Here is a 20711-nt window from a genome sequence, read left to right as displayed (position 1 = left end):
AAGGTCAAACAAGAGATGACCTAAGTCCATCCCGCAAATCCTCCAGCTAACGGTGAGGGAATGGGCATTGCAGATCCACGCTAGGAGGAGGAAATACCTGAAGTCCCAGCCCAGGGAAAGATTTGGGCTGAGGGTAGGGTCACCTCGGGCATGTCACCACATCTCCAAGACTAAGGAAGGTGGGTGAAGGTATATATCCAGAGCTACTTATTTTAGGGTATAAAATAAACACATAAAAGTCAATATGTTTCTGTATCCCACCAAGAAAACAATTCCATTCACAATAGCTTCAGAACAAACAAAATACCTAGGAATCCACCAAGGGGCGAGACCTCTACAATGACAATTACAGCACACTAAAGAATGAAATTAAAGAGAACATTAGAAAATGGAAAGACATTCCTTGTTCTTGGATCAGAACTAATATCACGAAAATGGCAACATTACCAAAAGTGATCTGTAGACTCAACGCAATCCTCATTAAATTAGCAACAATATATTTTTTTTTGGCAACAATATTCTTCACTAAACTAGAAAAGATAATCCTAAAATTCATGTCGAAACAGAAAGACCCAAATAGTGAAAGCAATTTTGAGCAGAAATGGAGGCATCATCACACCAAATTTCCAGTTATATTATAAAGACATAGTAACAAAAACAAGATAGTACAGGCACAAAGACGGACCTGTAAGCCAGCTTGCTAGCACATTCCCATAACCCTAACACTCTAGGAGCCTGAGGCAGAAGGACTGCAAGTTCAAGCCTAGCCTGCAGCTTACTGATTTAGCAAGACCCTGTCAAAAAATGTAAAAACTAAAAAGGGCGGGCCAGAGATATAGCTTAGTGGCATAAGCACCTGCCTGGGAAGTGCAAGGTCATGAGTTTGGTTCCTAGGACCAAGAAAAAAAAATAATGAAATAAAAAAATAAAAAGGAATGTAGCTCAGTCTGAAGCTACTGGGTTCCAGTCACAGTATTGCATAAGGAAATGTAGACAATGGAACAAACAGAACACCCAGGACAGCCTACAGCCATTGAAGTTTGTTTTGTTTTGAGATAAGGTCTCACTAAGTAATGCAGGCTGGCCTCGAACTCAGAGAGCCTCCTGTCTCAGCCTCCTGAGTGCTGAGATTACAAGCATGTACCATCATGCCCAGCCAGCCACTGGATTTTTGATAAGGAGCCAAAATCAGAGACTTTGAAACTGCTGGAAGATAACATACGGGAAACCCTTGAAATCATAGGCACAGGCAAAGACTTCCTGAATGGGACTCCAGTAGCACAGGAAATAATAATAGCACAGGAAGAATCAACAAATGGGACCAGTATGGTAGTGCACACGCGTATTTCCAGCACTTGGGAGTTTGAGGCAAGATCACCACAAGTTTGAGGCCATCCTGAGCTACGTAGTGAGTTTAAGAATCAGCCTGAACTATATATATAGTGAGACACTATGCCCCCAAAACAAAAAACAAATAAATAAGAAAAAAAGAAATTGGTATGGATTTTCCTTAAAAACTAAAGCTAGAATTATCATTTCATCAAACTACATCTCTTCTGGGTACATTTTTGAAAGAATTAAAGACACTGTACTAAAACATGCACACTCATGTTTACAGTGGTACAATTCACAATAACCAAACTCTGGAAACAGTGTAGATATCCATCAACAGAAGAATAGATAAAGAAAAAATAGTAAGTATACACAATGAAATGAAATAAAGAAGAACAATATCATGTCACCAGCAGGAAATTGTGTGGAACTTGAGAACATCATGCTAAGGAAAATAAACCAAACTCCGAATGTTAAATACTACATGTTTTCTCTTACATGAGAAACCTAAAACATAAATGAATGGAATAAAGGAGAGATGATAGGAAACTAGAAGGGAACTGGGGAAGGGGCGTGGAGTCAGGGGATAGGAAAGGGGTTAAAAAATGATCATGACATACACGCACCAATTCCTCACAATGAACACTGCTATTCTGTACTACATATGTGCACTAAAAATAAACTGAATAGGCAATTTCTAATTGCTGTGAGGAAATACAAATTCATCAGCTAGAAAGAATATGCAGGTTGACTACTACAGAGCAACTTCTATTTCCTACCAATCATTTCAGTCAATCAAAGGTCACTTTTAAAACTATAGCTCAAATCCAGGCATGGTGGCACACACTTGTAATCCTAGGATCACTGTGAGTTCAAAGCCAGCCTAGGCTACATAGTAAGCTCAAGGTTAGCCTAAACCATAATAATGAAACCTTGGCTCAAAATATAAAATTAAAAATATAGCTTAGTAAGTGTTGATGACTTTGGTCCTTGCACCATGAGATCTGAGAAATTCTGGGTGCAGTCAACAGATTTTTTCTTTTTCTTTCTTTTCCTTTTTTTTTTTTTTTCTTTCTTTCCTTTCAGGTATTGGGGCTTGAACTCAGGGCATTGCACATGCCAAGCCCTTTTTAAGTTTTTTTGCTTTGAGACAGAGTCTTGCTAAATTGTCTGAACTGACACTGAATTTGAGATCCTCCTGCCTTAGCTTAGATGCTGGGATTATTTATAGGTGTGGGCTTGGAATTTCCTAATAAGGAAGAAGTTTTATTTTACTTATTTATTGGTTCCAGGGATCAAATTCAAGACCTCTCGCTTGCCAAGCAGTCACTTGTACCACTGAGCTAAGCTCCCGGCCCAAGGAAGCACTTTTACCCAGCGCACCCCTCAGAAGGTAACTGAGCTTAGCCCTGTCCCCACCCATCAGGCTCCTTTCTCAGCCACTCAGCCCCTGTCCCTAAGGGCTTACTTTTGCCCCACTATGACACACTCCCCCATCTCTGCTGTGTGGCTTCCAGAAGCTTCAGTGTTTCACTCTTCTCCTGGTTTCCTTCAGGTCCAGAATCTGCCACCATGAGATGCATCGCAAAGGGTCTCTGTTTCTCCCATCCCAATCCATGTGGCACGGCGATGCGAACTCAGCCCCACCCACAGCACAAGTCCTAGAGAGCTGGCAGGGAGCGGCACTCTAGCATAACTCAAACAGGGTAGCAGGTCAACACTGACTCCCCTGTCCCTCTTCTCTCCCTCTATCCCATGTCCCCTGGGCCAGGTGTCCCCACAAAAGCCACTGGGGCAAACAACCCTTCTCTGCTGAGTCACTTGACCTCCAAGCTCAGCTCATGCAGCAGCCCCAGTCACTAACCACATTCACATCTAAACATTCAGGGAGAGTAACTGTGGCCCCAGGGGCAATGAGGAAGAGCAGGTGTGAGCACGGTGCACAGGGGAAGGGAGAGACTGAGCAAGTCTACCTGGCTCGCTGCAGATGTGCACAACTACCCGCCATTATAAATGAGGAACAGTGTGGTTTCTGAGCTCAGGGAAGGACTTGTTGCCAGAGGAGGGTCTGGCTGCAGAGGAGCTGATGCCCTACTGCTGGCCACACGGGTGGGAAGGGGCCACAAGCCCTGGATCTAGGCTTGATCTCTGGATCCCACCACCCCACCTCTGCCTCTAAGCCCTGCCTCAGTTTCTCAGAAACTTTTTTTCTGCATAGTCAGAAGGGTCCCCTAGTCCAGACTAAGGACAGGTGATAGCCCTTCCTAGATGCATGTGACTACATGAATGGCTCACCCCTGTCTGCTGGAAGCCACAGCAGCCACTGCCTGCCTCTTCCAAAACACAGGGTTTGGGAGCTGGGGGAAGAGGCCAGCTGCGCAGTCCATGGGTGAGCTACAGCTGTGGAGCAAGGCGCTGCCACCTGGCTGGCAATATTCCTCCTTCCACACTTGGGTCAAAAGAGGGGCAATAAAAGGACTTGGGAAGGAACTAGGGAAATAGCCACATATCTCCATTTTGACTCTTCCCCCATCTCCCAGTGTGACTTTGGTCTGATCGTCATAGAAAAAGTTTTTTCATAGATGAAAAGCAGGTAAAGAGAAGCCATCTGGACAAGCTAACGGAGAGCATAATATATGAAGAGGCACAGGGCAGAGTACACAGATGCAGAGATAGGCGCTAGCAGGAAAGATGCTCACCCCACTTCACAGCCAGAATAAGTCTGTCTTTAGGCACTGATCAACCTCCTCACCCTCTGACATGATATTAGAGTACTGATTCTCATTATGGGAAATGCACCAACTCCCCAGCCTGCAGCCCACGAGAATCACCCACAGTGCTGGCCTGACAAAGGGACCAAGAGCCTAGAATATTCAACTGAGAGCCCAGCCAGCCAGACACCTCTAACTGCTCTCATTCACAGAGTTGAAAGAGATGCTGTGTAAGTCAGTGGGTGCTGATTCCTTAACAAGAAGCACAGAGGGACAAGGACACAGCTAAGATCCAAGCTTCTCCCCTCACCCACCTTGCCACCAAGCCCCACCCAATGCCACAAGCCCCATCACCAATCAGGGCAGCTAAAGCTGTGAATACTCCAAAGGGAAAGGAAGTGCCAGTGCCGCTGGCCAGAAACACCCAGCCTGTTCTGTTTGCATAGGGCAAAGTCCCCTTGGGAAAGGAGGGACAGCATCATCTACCAACCTCACCCACCCAAATGGGAAAGTCTCTTCCTGAGAGCCTGTGAAACAGACTAAATACACGCAGCTTGGTTGAAAATGGAACTGAGCAGTATGGTTCCTCCATATGGTCCTCACACTGTAGATCTTATCTTTATCACAGGAAGTATGCACAGGACCAGCACTCAGCCTGGGTGCTCCAGAACCACTCACTCCTGCGCCTCTCCCTACACTGCCAACCGTCTGGGCACCAAGGTCTCCCCTGTGATGCCAGCCCATGATGGAGCCTGCACTCCGCAGCCTGACTAGTACCCCTGTCACCCTACCAGGGACAGACAATGAACACTGGCCTCTTTGGGGACTGGTTGGACATTTCCCTGCAGGAAATGTTTCCCAGACACCTGAGACCTGCAGGTAAGGCTAAGACCCTGGCTAGTACTCAGCTGTCTAGAGTTAGCTTCCCACTGCCAGCCCATCCTCCTCCCTTACCCTCACCCCTTACACTGAGGGGATACTGGGATGGCCTCTACGTTTTACCACTGTCCTAAGCACTGGCCTCTTAATCCTGGGGCTCTGGAAGCACCTGAGCTCTGGGTGTGGCTCCAGTTCCTCAATTCTGAGGTGACTAGCAAAGTTCCTTTTAGGTCTTCAGATCCGGTTCTCTCTGTATGAGAAGAATCCTTCAGTTCTCCTCACAGTGAGAGTCAGCAAAGGGACATGCCATGAACGGATCCCCTATGGCTTGCTGCCTCTGTGACTTTGGGCAAGTGGTATGACCTCTGAGCCTCAGTCACTTCACAGATGAGTTGTGAGGATCCAACAGGTGACACAAAACACAGGAGAAGTGAGAAAGCCCAAGCACTACCCCCCCCCCCACACACACACACACCCCTCTTGGTATTTGTCACACTGAATGTAATAACTGACCTGTAGCTGTGAAATCCAGCTCAAGAGTCAAGACCATTTTTAGGAAAGAAACTCAGTATGGACTAGAAATACACCATAAAGCTAATGTAAGGGATAACACACATATTGCTAGATCATAATGAAAAATTTCCACTGGCTGCCACACACACAAAAAATCTCAAGTAGGTTGTACTCTGAAAGATTCCCCACAGACCGGATCACCTGTCTAACATGCTCTCCATCTCCAGCAGATTGGGACGATAAAGGACCAGGTGTCCAGGGCTCAACAGTTCCAACCCCACCCCACCACCCCAACGCTGGCTCAGGCTGGGCTCCGGCCAGGCTGTACCATCACCAGGAGCCAGTTTTCGGGCTAGGAAGCTGTCACTAAATTGACGATCAATATGGGAAGAGAAGAGGGGAACTCACTATGGGCAATGCCAGACACTGTCCCTAACAATGACCCTGGAGGTCCATGTCTGCCCCTCCAATGTACAGATGAAACTAGAGCTCAGAGGTTCCCCTGACATGGGAAGGGGGTTGGCAGAGGATATAAGCGGATTTGCTATACGACCAGCTGCTATTCTCAGGGCAAGGAAGTTCCTACATCCTCCTATCTTTCCTGCACTGGCCAAGACAACACACACCATGAAACACACACACACAATGCCACAGGCTACACAGCATCCTCCTACCTGTCTTTCTCTGGCTTTCCCAATCCCAAGAGGGAGAGAGGAGAAGGCTGTACTGGGGGCATCTGAGAATTTTCTTCCTTCTCATCCCACCTCTTTTGAGACTGATTCCCCCCAGCTCACCACCCCTCCCCCCAAATACCAGCTAACTTGTTACCCAGGCAACCCAGCTGGGAGGCTGCCAGTTACCACGGCAACCCAGCATGGCCGCCAGGCTGCCTGGCTTAGGAAGGTCAGGGGACCAGTCGGGCTACAGAGCAGCTGGGATGTTGCTAGCAGGACTGGCTCGGGCCAGGAGGCCTACATGCCAAAGGGAATTAAGCTCCTGCCATCAGGGGACTTTCAGTTCCCCCAACTTAGAACATGAACCACAGCTGACCTCCTTGGTTTTGTTACCAGAGTTCGAACCCTCCAACCTTTTCCACAGAGTTCGTTACTTCTGAAGGAAGCTTTCGCAGACAGAGCAGCCACTGGCTGTCACTCAGCCTAGGCAGCCTCCCCTCACCCTTCTTCCTTTGTGAGCATATTCCGGAGTTGACATGTGTGCAATATGTATGTCTTTTTATGCAGATGTGCTTTCTCTCTCTCTTTCTGAAATATGTTGGTAAAATAACAAAATAACAAGGAAGAGCTATTTTTTTTTTTTTTTTTTTTTTTTTTTTAGTGCTTACTATGCTCAGCATGTCCTAGCTGCCTTGGGTGAAGTTTCTCAGGTGATCCACAAAATAAACATATTAACTCACTTTGCAGACACAGCAGTTTCAGAAGTTAAGGGAGTTGTTCAAGGTCACAGAGCTAACACAAAGGGTTTGGACTGACTTCCTGAAATTTTCTGAGGCTACTGGCTCCTGCTTTTCCCTGACCAAGCCACTGCCTGGCTTGGCTTTAAGGAGACATTTTGAACAACGATTGAATGGTTATTTGGTGCCAGATGTTTTCTTCATTTTATTTTAATTCATTTCATTTCATTTTCATATTTGTGAAGGGACCCAGAGGAGTCAAATAACTCTCCTAAAATACTCTGCCAAGACGAGGCAGCTCAAGATTTCTTTCTCAAGGTAACCTTTCCTGACCCTTGCAAGAGGGCCTGGTGGCCTGGCTCTTTCTTGGCCACCAATATGTGTGGCATATGTCTATTATACTCAGGGTAATCCCTTACCCTCTGCCCCCTTACCAGACTGTGGATTTTAAAATCCATTTGTACAGCCTAGGACCTGCCTGCTACATAATGAGTATACAGTAAGTATTTGTCCAGAGAAAGTAGTGGGGACCAGGACCCCAAGTCCTATTCCTCAAGTCTTAATTCAAGCTCTACCTACCATATTACTGTCTCAGTTAGACAAAAAGTCATCGGACCACATCTATGCAATTGGCTCTGTGCCGAACATGCCAAACACAATCAAGGCAAATCGCACTATCTACTGCCCTGAAGGAGCCCAGGTCAGAGAGGGCATGGAGAGAAGGGGTGTGTATACGTCCCACACCACTTCCACTGAAGGCTTTCTTGTGATTCTGTGCCTGTGCCTGGTCCTTGGGCCCAAACTTACTCCTAGCCAAAGTTTCATATACCCAACATGCATGGAGCACCTGTCAAGGGCTAAGTAGCACCCTCGAATCACTCATGTCTGGGGGAGCATGGGTCGGATGAGACGACTACAGAATCAGGAATTAGTGGGTATCGCTAGAGTGATGGATATGGGCCAGGGCCCAGGACATGATAAGGAACAGTGGTCTGAGGCACTGGGAGCACATTTAGAACTCTGAGGAACTGTCATATTTGTGTCACACTGCTTCATATTCACACTCTGACATTAACTCACTTGCCCCGAGTGAGGAAGGAAGTGCAGGAATTGTTACTCCCACTCTAGAGATGAGGTAACTGAGGCTCAGAAGGGGAAGGACATTGGATTAGGAGGGTACCTGGGGTCTCTACCTCACCCGGACTCTAAGTCTCTGGGCATTGTACCTCCATCACTACCCTCCCACCCCAACCCACCCAAGCAGGTTTTCCTTCTCCTACTTCAATCCATTCAATTCCCCAGCAGGGTAGCCCAGTGTCAGGCTTGCCTGCACTCTCTGAATTGCCACTGATAGTCATGAGGAGGCAAGAACCAAGAAAAATCAGAAAAATGACCTCCCCACCCAAGGCCAGGTTAAATTTAACAGGCTAATTGCAAGCACTCAGCCAATTAAAAGCAGACTGACATCTGCATTATAGACACATGGACTTCTCAGGTAATGATGAGCCAGACAGGCGGGCAGGGTGTGCAGAGATAAGGAAGAACCGCCCCTCCTCCCAGGGCTGAGGCTGTCCCGGGGGTTCAGCTCTCAACCAGTGCCCACAGGACACAGCTGAAACCAGGGTAGGGGAGCAACCCTGGCCTGGGGTGATACATGGTTCTCAGACTGTACAGGTGCCCCCCTCCACTTTCTGAATCCATACAGGGACCACGGTCTACCAAGACAAAGGGGAGGATTCACTGTCATCCTCCATACTTCTTCCTCTAAGCACGGCTCATACCAGCCACAGCACTGCCACCCGTGAGTTAAAGCACTCTGACATTTGTGTGATGACTTGCAGTTTACTCAGCAAGCGATCAACAAGGTACATGGGTAGTGACACTTAACCACAGTTGTCAGAGTAGGAAACAAACACACAAGAGACTAAATTGCTTCAAGTCATAAGCCACAACTATGGACCAGGACTTCCTGTTGTTTGTGTTTGGTTTTCTGAGACAGAGTCTCACTGTAGAGTTCAGGCTGGCTTTGAACTTACTATGAGGCCCAGGCTGGTCTCCAATTTGAGGCAATCCTCCTGCTCAGTCTCCAGAGTGCCGGGATTACAAACCTGTGCCACTACACCCATCTCGGACCAGGATTTCAGCCTACATCTTCAAATTCCAGATGAACTTTCTTTCTACCAACACTCTTTTAATAACACATGGACCAGAATTTGTTTATTAGATCAGTTCATACTAATTCGGAAAGGTGCAAAGAAGACTCATAGGAATGTACAAGATTGGGTACATTTTGACAAGAGATGATCAAGAAAGAATATGACTCAAGAGACTCAAGAGGCTGAAGAGGCTAAAGCAGGAAGCTCTCTGCAAGTTCAAGGCCAGCCTGTGCTTCACAGTGAGTTTAAAGTCAGCCTGAACTCCATAATGAGACCCTGTCTCAGAAAACCAAAAACAAAATCTGTCTCAAAAAAAGAAAAGAAAAAAGAAAATGAAAAAAAGATCAAAGGCTGAGCCAGAGCCAGGTACAGTGGCACACATCTGTAATTCCAGCACTCTAAGAGGCAGAGGCAGGAGCACTGCAAATTCAATCCCAGCCTGGACAATTTAGCAATTTAGAACCTGTCTCAAAAAATAAAGAGTGGGCTGGGGATTTAGCTTAGCGGCATAAGCGCCTGCCTTGCAAGTGTGTGGTCAAGAGTTTGATCCCTGGTACCGATAAAAAAACGAAAAAGACAATAAATAAATAAATAAAAAGAGCTGGGAATGTAGTTCAGTGCAAAGGCCCTCAGTTGGATCTCCACTACCAAAAAAAAAAAAAAAGCCAGACTTGAATATATGTTTATTAAATGAACATATTATTTATTGCTGTAAGTGTGGACTAGTCACACTCAATTCATCTCCTTGAAGTCTTCTATCTTACACTGGAGGAATAAATCAAGCAAAGGGATGGAAATGACTAAGAACAAGTCAAGAACCTAAAAAATATTAGAACACTTAAACTCCTGCTCCCACCGCAAAATGCATTCTCAAACATGATGCGACTGCTGGAAATGTAAATTCATGCTTTTGAACAAGGAATTTGGTAAAATATGTCCAAATATTTAAAAATATGCAGCAATTCCTCTTCTAAACATGTGGCCTTCTGGGAAAAAAATCACTCATATGCATAACAACTCAGATATTTATATGTTCACTGGAGCATTGTTTATAAAAGTGAAAAACTGGAATTATATGGCTTGATATAAGGGTCTAAAAAACAAATAGATGCATAACCAAATACCACATAGCTACTTGGGTGTTGTTAGAAAATACTAATGACATGGAAAAATACTTACATAACAAAATATACATCTTGCTCAAAATTTTAATGATATATATGTTTATGACAGTGATACATCTAGTCATATGTCTGTGTACGAATTCTTAAAAAGATATACATGAATATATATTGTGTGAATTCTTAAAAAGATATACATATATATGAAATCTCTGGTAGAGAGAATTATGGATAGACTTAAACTTTGCATGTCTTTCCACATTTTTAAATGATCATATATTTTATGCTCACAGAATAGAAAAATTTCTTAATGAGTATTCTTTATTATATCAATTCTTTTTTGGGAGTACGGGGAATCAAACTCAGGACCTTGCGCTTGCCCGGCAGGCACTTATAACATATGACATTAACTATGTGGTGGGATGTATCCTTTGGAAATGATCCAGAATAAAGAAAATGCTTCATGAACAAAAATGTTTATATCATGCTTATTTGTAAAAAGAAAAGTCTAACAGCCTAAATGTCCTACACAAAAATGCTTATGTAAAATGTATTATGTCCACATATGAATAGCCAGCTATCCATGTTATTTTCATAAGAAAACCCTTTTCATTGCTGTGTGAAAGAGAAGATTTTCATGTTTTAGGTAGCTCAAAGACTCAGAGTCAAAGAAGGGGGCTCACAGAATGACAGGTTTTGACTCAATAAACAACATTCCCACTACTCAGGAAGCTATTTGTGAGGTGATGAGCTCCCTATCACTGGGATTCCCCACGGAAGGCTTGCCAGGGGCTCATATGAACCCCCAGGGCACCTGCAGGAGCCCCCCTGAACTGACAAATTCCTTTACCTTCTTCCTTTGGGTCTCCACTTATTCTAAATGTTTCTCATATACTTGTTCAGCTGAGGCCATCTCTCTCAGCCCGCTGCCAGGATCCTGGGCTCCCACCAAGCTTAGCTGGCCAGCCAGGTGCCCCACAGCTGTAACCTGCCGGGCAAGTTCAGCTCTTTATCCTGATCTGCCTTTGGAGGCCACGTGGATGCACAGGGCCAGGGCCAGTGACCTCATCTAATGTCACACCAGGCAGTCACAACAGGCAGGTGGAGAAGGCAGAGAGGAAACTGGCCCAGAGAACCACACAGCCAGCACCCGCTGACACCTTGTGTACTGGGTCCAGTCCAAGCCACCCTTGGGGCAGGCGGAGGGAGCTGAGCTGATCCAGGCTGCAGTGCGCCTGGGGGAGGCGGGGCTCCAATGTCAGCCCCAAGCCAGGGCGGGCTGCCTGGCTCCCCAACTTCCTCAGTAATTACTTCATTTGCACAGAGCAGGAAGAATCCAACTCAATAATCCAGGCAGACACGCTGAAAGTAATTATCTGTGTAATATGTCCTGCACCATCACCTCGCCATGGAAAAGGAAAAGGAGCCAAACTAGCAAAAAAAATTCTTCTTTGTCTGCAGCCCATGCAGCAGCCCGCCAGGATTAATTACCCCTGCACTAACACATTTATCACCCCACTGCTGATTGGGAAACCAAGATCTTTTAATAATTCATATCCTCATATCTGCAGCCCGGAATGCTGCATCCTTGTGCCGAGACACAGAAACCCTCTCATTTCCTTAACTGCTGTACCCTCGGAACCCCTGGGACTCTCCTGCCACCACCCTCTGTGGACTGTCCCCCCTGTCCCCTCTCTGCCACCAGGATCAGTACAGATCCTGCCCAGGCTAAAACGCAGCTGCTCTCAGGTAGAAGCTAAAGACTAGAGAGGCACAGCCCGCTCCCCAACCCCACACTCCTCCATGGCAGCCTGGAAGTCAGGATTGGGGGATTTGCAGGGCAAGCACCTGCAATGCCCCACAGCCATCTGGACAGGGAGCTGGGGCAGAGTTATGCCAGCCAGGGCTCAACCTCCGCCTGCAGGAGACCCAGGCGGACTCTACCACCCAAGCTGCCAGATGGAAGGCGAGGGGTCTAGAAAGATCTGAGGAAAACTGCCTGGCTCTGAAGGCCACAACTCCTTTGGTCACCCACTGCACTCTGTTACCTCCCCACCACCACGGGCAGCTCCTCTCTGCCTCCATTCTGGGGCAGGCTCCCCCTGAACCTGGGCACCTACCTCTGAATCTCCCAGCCCTGGCTGGCCTGCAGTCTTGGAGAGCATTTCCCAAGAGCCTCTTTTCCCCTCCTCTTCCCCTTTTCCTGCCCTCACCCCATGGCACTGTGCCTTGCCCTCTCTGGCCAGTCCCCTGCCTTTCTCACTCCCCCAATTCCTCACACAATAAACCTGAGGCTCTCAGCTACAGGCAGCCGCTTCCAGCCTCCACCGTGAATACAGTCCCTTCGCTACCCAGTCCTGTCCCAAGCTCTAGCACCTGCAGGAGCTCTCTACTGTATCTTCACCCCAAACTTGCCCTCCCCCAGAATCCCAGAGCCTCTACCCATGAGGAAAGATACTCTCTGGCCCATCCCACTGAGAGATGGGTCCCTGTGGGTGACCCAGCCTGACCCTGGACCCCTTCCTTTCCTCCTGCTGGTGGTCACTCATTCCTTTCAGCCCACAAGAGGCAGGGCGGGGCTGGCCTCTGTGTTCTGGCCAGGCAAGGGGGCCCCTGGCCGCACCATAGGGGGCTGGCAGCCCCAAAGCTGTCCTCACCCTGAGGATACAATTCAGATGTAATCAATTCAGACAACATTGGCCCTTCCTGAGGATTGTGGAAGAGGGTGGGGGCACAGACAGGACTAAAATTAGCATTCTCAGCATCCACAATCCTGAGTAACGCTGCCAAGGCGGAGGCTTGGGAAGGCAGTGGTACCGCAGTGCACACAGCCCGGGCTCGCGCGGCAGCCTGCCCTGACCAGAGCCCAACCTTCCTCCTCCCGCTCATCTATCTGATGCATCAAAACAGACTCACCCGCTCGCTTCAGAGGTGTGATCCGGCTGAGAGCGCTAACTGCGGGCCCAAGGTCCCCCTCCCCCAGCTCAGGCCGGCCGGGGTCGTCCTCCCCCGCCCCTCGGGGGCCCCTGCTCAAGAGCAGAGCTCTGGATCTAAGCTGATCTAATCAGTCATCTCTCTGGCTGGCAGGTCCCTGGCGCGGGGAAAGGATGCTGTTGTGGTTACTGCAGGATCCAGCATCTTTCCCAGGCAGAAGCAGCTGGGCATGCTCCATGGGCTCCCGCGGGGATTTCAGGGCCACGTGACTCTCCCTCCCCAAGCTGTCACTTAGGATCAGGAGTAAATAGTCCCCCGGAAAGGTTTAACTCCATCCACACCAGGGATGAGCTGCTACCCTGGGCTACCCTTGCAGCCCAACCTCCCAGAAGAGCCTCCCTTGCCTCCCACCACTCAGCCTTTGCCAAGGCTGTCCCCCAAAGGGGACAGAGCCAGCAGCTGGGTCTAAGAGCTGCAGGGAGCCACAAACCACCCAGGGGCCTGCACTGTGTTGGGGCCTCAAGCACCCTAGCTACATGTTATGTGGGCAGGGGTCAGCTGGCGCCCCAGTACCTCCCCATACTCATCCAACAGTATGAATTTAGGGAAATACCAGAGAGGGGTGGAGCCCACTAGGAGACCCCAGGATCTCCTGGTCCTCTGCCCAAATTGCTCTCCAAAGGGCATCTGGGTTTTGCATTATTGATGATTCGAAGCAGAAGAGCTCCAGACAATAGGACTGCCCCTGGTTTCTGGTGTAATGAGACTCTCTGGCCCCAGTGTGTGTGTGTGTGTGTACACAGTGTGAATGGTGTGTGTGTCTGTGCCTGTCTCACTGGCTCAGTTTCCTTCTCCATGCTCCTGTGAATGCTGGAAAAAACAGTCACTTCTCTGTAACAATGAACAAAACAATAGAAACACCACTTTTTGTTATCAGGATTAGAGGAGAGAGGGTGGAAAGAAGGATTTGCACCTAAATCTCCAGGCTGGCTTCCTGGTCTCAATTCTGCCCACTCCTTAGACCTAGAACTGTAATCCAAAACCAATGAGCTCCTGGAATCACTTCTGATTTAGAAATACTGTGAGAAGCAGGCTTAGGTACAGGATGTGTGCAATGTTCAGCCTACATGGCAATTTTATCTTTTTAATTTGTTATTAGAACAATGGTACAAAAGTACAGTCTGTCAGGTGTAGTGGTACATGCCTAGAATACCAGCACTCAGGAAGCTGAGGCAGGAGGATCACTACAAATTCAAGACCAACCTGGGCTACAAAGTAAGCTCAAGGCCATCCTGAACTGCATAGCGAGACCACGTCTCAGAAAGACTAAATAAATAAATAAGTACAGTCTCTCTTCACTCAAGTAAAGTGAATCTCACTGTGATCTGGGTATAGACATCACATGTGCCACTGAAGTCCTTTCCTTTAAAAAGAATCTGCTATAGGAGGGGCAGGAAGCAACTTCCCTCCCTGGAGGACTGGTGATTTGGGGTAGGGGCACAGAGATCTGAGTTAGGGCAGATCCCACAGTTAAGGCAGCGTGCCCCAGCCTAGCAGCCCTCAGGAATGGGGCCTTTGCCACCTCTGCTCCCCCTGCTCAGCCGGGATGCCAGCCTCCCCCCACCGGCTCAGGGGAGCCACTCTCTGCTGAAGGGGCAGGGAGGCTTTAGGTGTGATCTAGTGCCTGGCAGGACAGTGAAGTGCAACTCAGCACTCTGGAGCTGCAGGCCTTGGCAAGGCTGCCTGGTGCAGGCAAGGGAGATTCTGCGACCAGGCAGCCAACAGCAAGGGGCTCTTTGGGGTCACTAGGGTTGAGGTGAGAGATTATAGCACCCCGGAGTGGGACAGGGAAGAGGACAAGGACAGCAGCCCCATCCCACTCAATCTTCAGACCACTGGAAAAGGCAGCAGACAGACGGACCTGCTGGGCAGGTTTCCTCTTGGCAGACATCAAGCAAGGGTGGCAGACAGTTCCTAGATCAACCGAGGAGCCTGAGCAGGGGCGACTGGGGGCTCAGGGTAGATGCCAGGCCAAAGGGAGGACTGGATCAGGTGTGGCACCTTCATGCTGGGGTAGAAGGTACAGTATGAGGGTCCTGGGGTCCCAGACAGGTGAGGTGGGGCTGAGCAGAGGAGGCAGGCACCTCCCTGTTAGCCTGGCAGAGCAGCAAGATGCACCCAGGAAAGGCTGACGGGGAGGCATGGGGGAAAGAGGAGCCTGCAGAAATTCCTCAGTGGCCCTGCCTGTCCAGACCCCAAATCCCTGAGGCTCAGGGCCCAAGTTCCACCTCTCAGTCACTATTCATGGTCTCCGAACACTGGAGCGCCACCGTGTGGCCTCTGGCCACTAAAACACTAAACTGGAAGACCCACCCCTCAGCCACACTCTCACTTGGGGCCCTTAAGCCATTTGTGCCTCTGTCCTTCAGAATGCCCTACTGCCCCCTGAGCCTCGGTTTCTCTCACTTGCAGATGGCATTTCTCTGACACCCCAACCATTGTTCATTACCTTGTCTCCTGCCTACCTCGCCCTCCACTGTTCAGAGGCGTCACTTGCTGTTCTGAGGAAGGAGCTGGCAGAGCGGTTCCATCAGATGCTGTCCTGGGTTGTCCATCCTGTCTGCCTTCTTGAGACAACGTAACAGATTCTGCTGGTGCCACCTCACTTCCTGTGATTCCTCCTCTTTGGGAGTCCCACAGGGTAGGGTCTGTACAACTTCCTAGAACTCGCCTGGGTCCAGGCCCAGCCCTGCACCCAGGGGCCCAGCCCCGGTCTGCCTCTCTGCACTACCTCGCCATCTCTGAAGCCCCCAGCCAGGCACAGGCTCCACCTGCCTGATGTCACACCATCTCAGAGGAGGCGCTCAGACCAGAGCACAGAAGCAACAAGGCCCAGGTACAGCTCCTTGAGTGGAGGGGCAGCAGGGTTATGGGATGGGGCTCTGCAGGACAGGTCTCTGCCATGTCCCCCTCCCTGCCAGCCCCAGAGAAAGAGAAAGGGAAGTGATACATTCATAGCGGGTGGCTTGATCAGGGAGCAGGGGAAGGAGCCAAGAACCAAGAAGAGACTTTCTGTAGGTCAGAATTGGTGTTATATAGCAGGGTCTTTTTTTCCTTCTTTCCTGCCTCCCATCCTTCCTTCCTTCCAACCTGTCTTTCTTCCTTGTAATCCTGCCTTTCTTTTCATCTTTCTTTCCTTTCTACCCTTTTTCTTCTTCTTCTTTTTTTTTTTTCATACTAGGGATTGAACCCAGTGTGTGCTGAGCTATTTCCCAGCACTTTTTAAATTTTTAAAAATTTTGACACAGGGTCTTGCTCAATTGCCCAGGCTGGCCTTGAACTTGCAATCTTTCTGCTTGACTCTTCCCAGCAGCTAGGATTACAGGCATGCACCACCATTCCCAGCTACACAGCTGCATCTTTAAGTATCAGCATGAAGCCCACCAGACCCACAGTGCTTGAGGGTATGGCAAGCAAGGTCAAAATAGCCTTGTCAGCTCCTAGAAGACACCATCAACCAGAGTATCCAATTTGTCACCACTGAGCAAACTCCCTACAGGCCTGGTGGTGGCAATCACACATGCTCTAGTGTCCTCTTGTGGAAGCATGTGGTAAGTACACCCAGGTGCACCGGGCTTTACCCCACATCCAATTCCTGGTAAATGACACAGTGCCTGGTAACTACATCAGTTGTGTGTATCGCGATGATCATCACCTCCCAACACCTTGAAGGAAAGCACTTACTGATCCTGGGAAAACAACAGTTATTTGCTCATTGAAATTTGACTCATTCATACTAGAAGCAAAAATAGCTTCCCAAGTTGTCTGGATACTTGATTGTCATTATTACCTCATGGGACCCATGTCTGGGCTATTCAGAGTTCTTAATTCACACACCAACAAAATGTCATCAACTTTCTTGGAAACAGCTCAGACAGGCAGGTTGGAAAGGCATCGGCCATCCATCACTCACTCCTTCACTATGGAGTCCCAAAGCACCCTCCTGTTCAAGCCAGGAGCCAACAGTGCTGCAGGAGCCCAGGACTCTTCAAAGAGCAGGGTTGTGAAATCATGAAGACCCAGGGTTCTAGCTTGGCTTTCTGCAAGCTTGGTGACATTATCTTGGTCTCCCTATTATCAGCTAAAACAGGTCAGGGTGATAGTTCCTCCCCTTTAAGATATTGTGAGGATTAGATGAGATGATGCAGTGAAGCCTTTAGCTCTGAAAGGGGTGGCAGCTGCTACTGCTGTAGCACAGCTGCCAACCTTGGGACACACAGGAGCATGTAAGATACAGCTACCAACATCTGTAGCAGACTTCATAGCCAGCATAGGTCGCCCTCTGCCCAGGATCAGTTTTCATCCCACACTAGTGGTACTCAATGTGTGGTCCCCAGACCAGTGCCATCAGCATCACCTAGAAACTCATTAGAAATGCAGCCTGGACCTTCTGACTCAGAAACTCCAGCAGGAGGACCGGCAAAATGTCTCCACAAGCCCTCTGGTGGCGCTCAGGGTGGAGAATGACTGCGGAAAATGACGCATGTGTTCTGAGGACACAAGAGGCTTGGTGAGGTTGCAGAAGCAAGTTAAAGAGCAAACTGGGTGCGTATGGGTGAGCTGAGAGGGAAGGTGGAGGCCGGATCATGAAGACCTTTAAGTTCCTAGAGGAGGGACATGGGTTTGATCCTTAAGTGATGGGAAATGTAGAAAGGTTTTCACGGAGAGTGAGATGAGTGATTTGTACTCTAGGGAAAAGCTCTCCTGGAGCACTGGAGCTGGAGGCAGGAGAAGGAAGGGGAAGCTGCCTGAACAGTCCTGGGGCACCAGGAAGCACGGGGATGGTGAGAAGTGGTTGCTGCTGCAGCAGGAGGAGGGATGATGGACCAGGGTGGTGGGAGGGGAGGAAGGCACAGTCTCTAGGGTGCTGCAGTCCCATGCTGCTGCGGCTGCCGCTACAGATGGGACAGAGGATGAATGCAGAGGCAGAGGCCGTAAAGCACACCTATCCCTGCACCTGACTGATGGGGGAAGCTTAGGAGAAAGCTCAGGGCCGACAGTTGAGGCAGGCATGAATTATGCTTTTGTTGCTTACCTCTCAGTCTCTTTTATTCACTCACTCCTTTCAACAAATATGGACTTCCTACTGAGTACCAGAAAATTCCTGGGACGGTGGGAAACAAAATACCATAGCCAGATTCTGCTCTCAAGGGCTACATGCCAGTGGATAACAGTAACCAAAAAATGTAAATAAATAAACTTCTAAAGGCTTTAGGTGTTGGTAGGTTAAGGGGGAAAAAGACTGAAGGAGGGGTGGGAACATCAGCAATCAGGAAAGGCACCCCCTGAGGAGATGACACTTGAGCTTATTGACATGTAGAAGCCACAGGGGTGGCAACACAGGGAAAGTGCTCTGGGCACAGGAAGATGCATGCACAAAGGTCCTGAGATGGGAATGAGTCTGACATGACAGAAGGCAAGAAAGCTAAAGGTCAGCATAGCTGGCCAGAGAGCAGTTCAAGGATTAGATCATCTTACATGGCAAGATTTTAAGGAGCAATGAGATAAGGTAATACTAAAAGTGCTTCCTGAACAATCCCAGTGTGTATTTTTTATTTGTTTGTTTGTCTTTTTTGAGACAGGGTCTCGGGGTCTCGCTATGCAGTTCAGGCTGGTCTTGAGCTCACTTTGTAACCCAGGCTAGTCTGGAATTTGCAACGATCCTTCCACCTCAGCCTCCTGAGTGCTGGGATTAGAGGCGTGAGCCACCATGCCCCGCTCTCCTTGGTTTTTTTTTTTTTTTAATCCCAGTGTGAATTGAGGAACAATGAGATGATACATGTAAAGAAAAAAAGACCTCACAATTCTTAATAGAAGCAAGAGGATTTGGGTTCAAGTTCAGGGAAAATTCAAACTGTAAGAACCATGTCACAGCAGAACGAGTTCCAAAAAATTTACAGAAAGGCTTCCACTGTTTTCTGAGTAAATGATTAACAGCCAAGCTGTTGTATGTACGGCCCTGAGTGGGGATGAAAAGGGACTCCTCTCGGTCCTGGGGATGCAGGTCTCAGAGAAGAAGAGGAGTGAACAGGAAAGAGACAGCCTGCTCCCACTACAGGCCACTGTGACCCCTCTGCCAGTACCAGTGACCCAGCCAGCCGGGCAGTGGCACTGTGTCGTCTTTTGCAGCATCGGGGACCAGACCAGGTGGGGAACCACAAACCAGGGCATGCCGAGCCTTGCCCAAGGAAGGAAGCCAGGACCCCACCTGGCTGGGAGGTGGGGAGACGAAAAAGTGAGTCTGGGTTGAAATGAGCCCAGAGGCCTGCGCCCCTGTGACCTCCCTGAAATCCAGGTTGACTCTCCCAGGCATACCTTCAGCTGCCCAGGAGGCCACACACACCTCCACCCCAAATTACAAGTGTCCCCATGAGAGACATCGAGAGTGGCCAGCCCGGCCTTGCTCCCTTGTGACACCTGGCCATACCTCTTTCCCATGGCTGTACTCCATCTCCAACTTCCCAAACTTGCTGCGTGCCTGGAACAGTGTGTTGCTTCTCACCTGCACAGCCCAGCTCAGTGTTCCCTACTTCCGCAGTCCCAGAATCTATGTGATTGGGGACCAATGCTGGCCACGCACAGGCCACCACGCGCATGCACACACACTCAGCCTCTGTCCGCTGCGCTCCAGACCCTTTAACCTCCTCCCCGTCCAAGCAGCGTGGACGTCCAGGATGTGAGGACGACCAACGGCAAGAGAGATCAGAAAGGCAGCTCCGTCCTACTCACTTGATGAAGTACACAGCTCCTTCGGCAGTGGAATCCATCTCCCAGCCTTTGGGTAACCCTGTGAGGAGGCAAGAGGAGCACAGCACAGGTGAGCTGGGCTCTTATCTGACCTGCCTGGAGAGTCATCAGAATTCTCAGACCACCACAGCCCCTGGAGCACCCATTGTCCCCAGAGCCTATATCCCCAGGAGATGGTGACAAAGGTAGCAGTGGGCAGTTCTCTGACAATGGGCAAGGTGGCCAAAGAACCCACTCCCTGAGGGGACCCGCTGAGTCACTCAGCAAACCTTTCTGAGCACCTGCACTAGGTCAGGCCCCATACACAGCAGTAAGAGCATGACAGTTGTCCTGAAAGTGCCCTTAGAGCCATGCAACCAGCCCCCTCAGAACCAAGGGCAGTCACTTGTCCATAGCTCACAGTCATTGGCACCAAAATCTGACCAGGATTCAAGGATCTGAATGCTAGGCCAGTGCTGTGACCACCAGGTTCTGCTGCTTCCCAACAGGATGCTGAGGACCTGGGACAATCAGTCCTGGAAAATGCAGAGACTTCAGTTCTGTTTTTGCTTTTGCTTTTGCAGTTCTGGGTACTGAGTCCAGGGCCTTTACATTGAGCTACACCATCAGTGCTTTTTTAATTTAGTTTTTATTTTTGAAACAGGGCTTCACTAAATCATTAAGTTGCCCAAGTAGAGATTGAATTTGTGATTCTGAATTTACAGTCCTCCTATCTCAGCCTACCAGGATACCGAGATTACAGTGTCACCACACCCAGCTTTGGAAAGACTCGCCTTTTAGTCTCCAGTAGCATCTCCAAAGGAAAACAAAGCTTATCTATGAAAGTGCTCAGAGAGGAGAATCAGAA

At 48.9% G+C, this 20711-nt stretch overlaps 1 protein-coding gene across 15 annotated transcripts in view; it reads right to left on the bottom strand.

Annotated features, from left to right (window-relative positions):
* Plekha6 (pleckstrin homology domain containing A6) overlaps positions 1 to 20711 on the bottom strand; it is a 132434-nt gene that overhangs the window by 103118 nt on the left and 8605 nt on the right. For 13 of the 15 annotated variants that reach the window (XR_010044487.1, XM_013157897.3, XM_023567110.2 and 10 more), the window contains exon 3: positions 19847 to 19904. Coding sequence is in view for 12 of the 15 variants with exons in the window: in XM_013157897.3 (XP_013013351.1) it covers positions 19847 to 19904 (58 nt within the window). In the remaining 3 variants the exon portion in view is untranslated. Of the gene's footprint in view, positions 1 to 6109; positions 6166 to 13039; positions 13303 to 19846; positions 19905 to 20711 lie in introns of those variants that run through there. The other 2 variants (XM_013157902.3, XM_063239968.1) reach the window with 2 other exon arrangements.

This window comes from Cavia porcellus, unplaced genomic scaffold, assembly GCF_034190915.1.
Source record: "Cavia porcellus strain 051 isolate PalLab524CR breed Dunkin Hartley unplaced genomic scaffold, mCavPor4.1 scaffold_29, whole genome shotgun sequence".
NCBI classification, from domain to species: Eukaryota; Metazoa; Chordata; class Mammalia; order Rodentia; family Caviidae; genus Cavia; species Cavia porcellus.
Note: the sequence above shows the minus strand (reverse complement) of the source record. Positions and strands in the feature narration are given on the sequence as shown.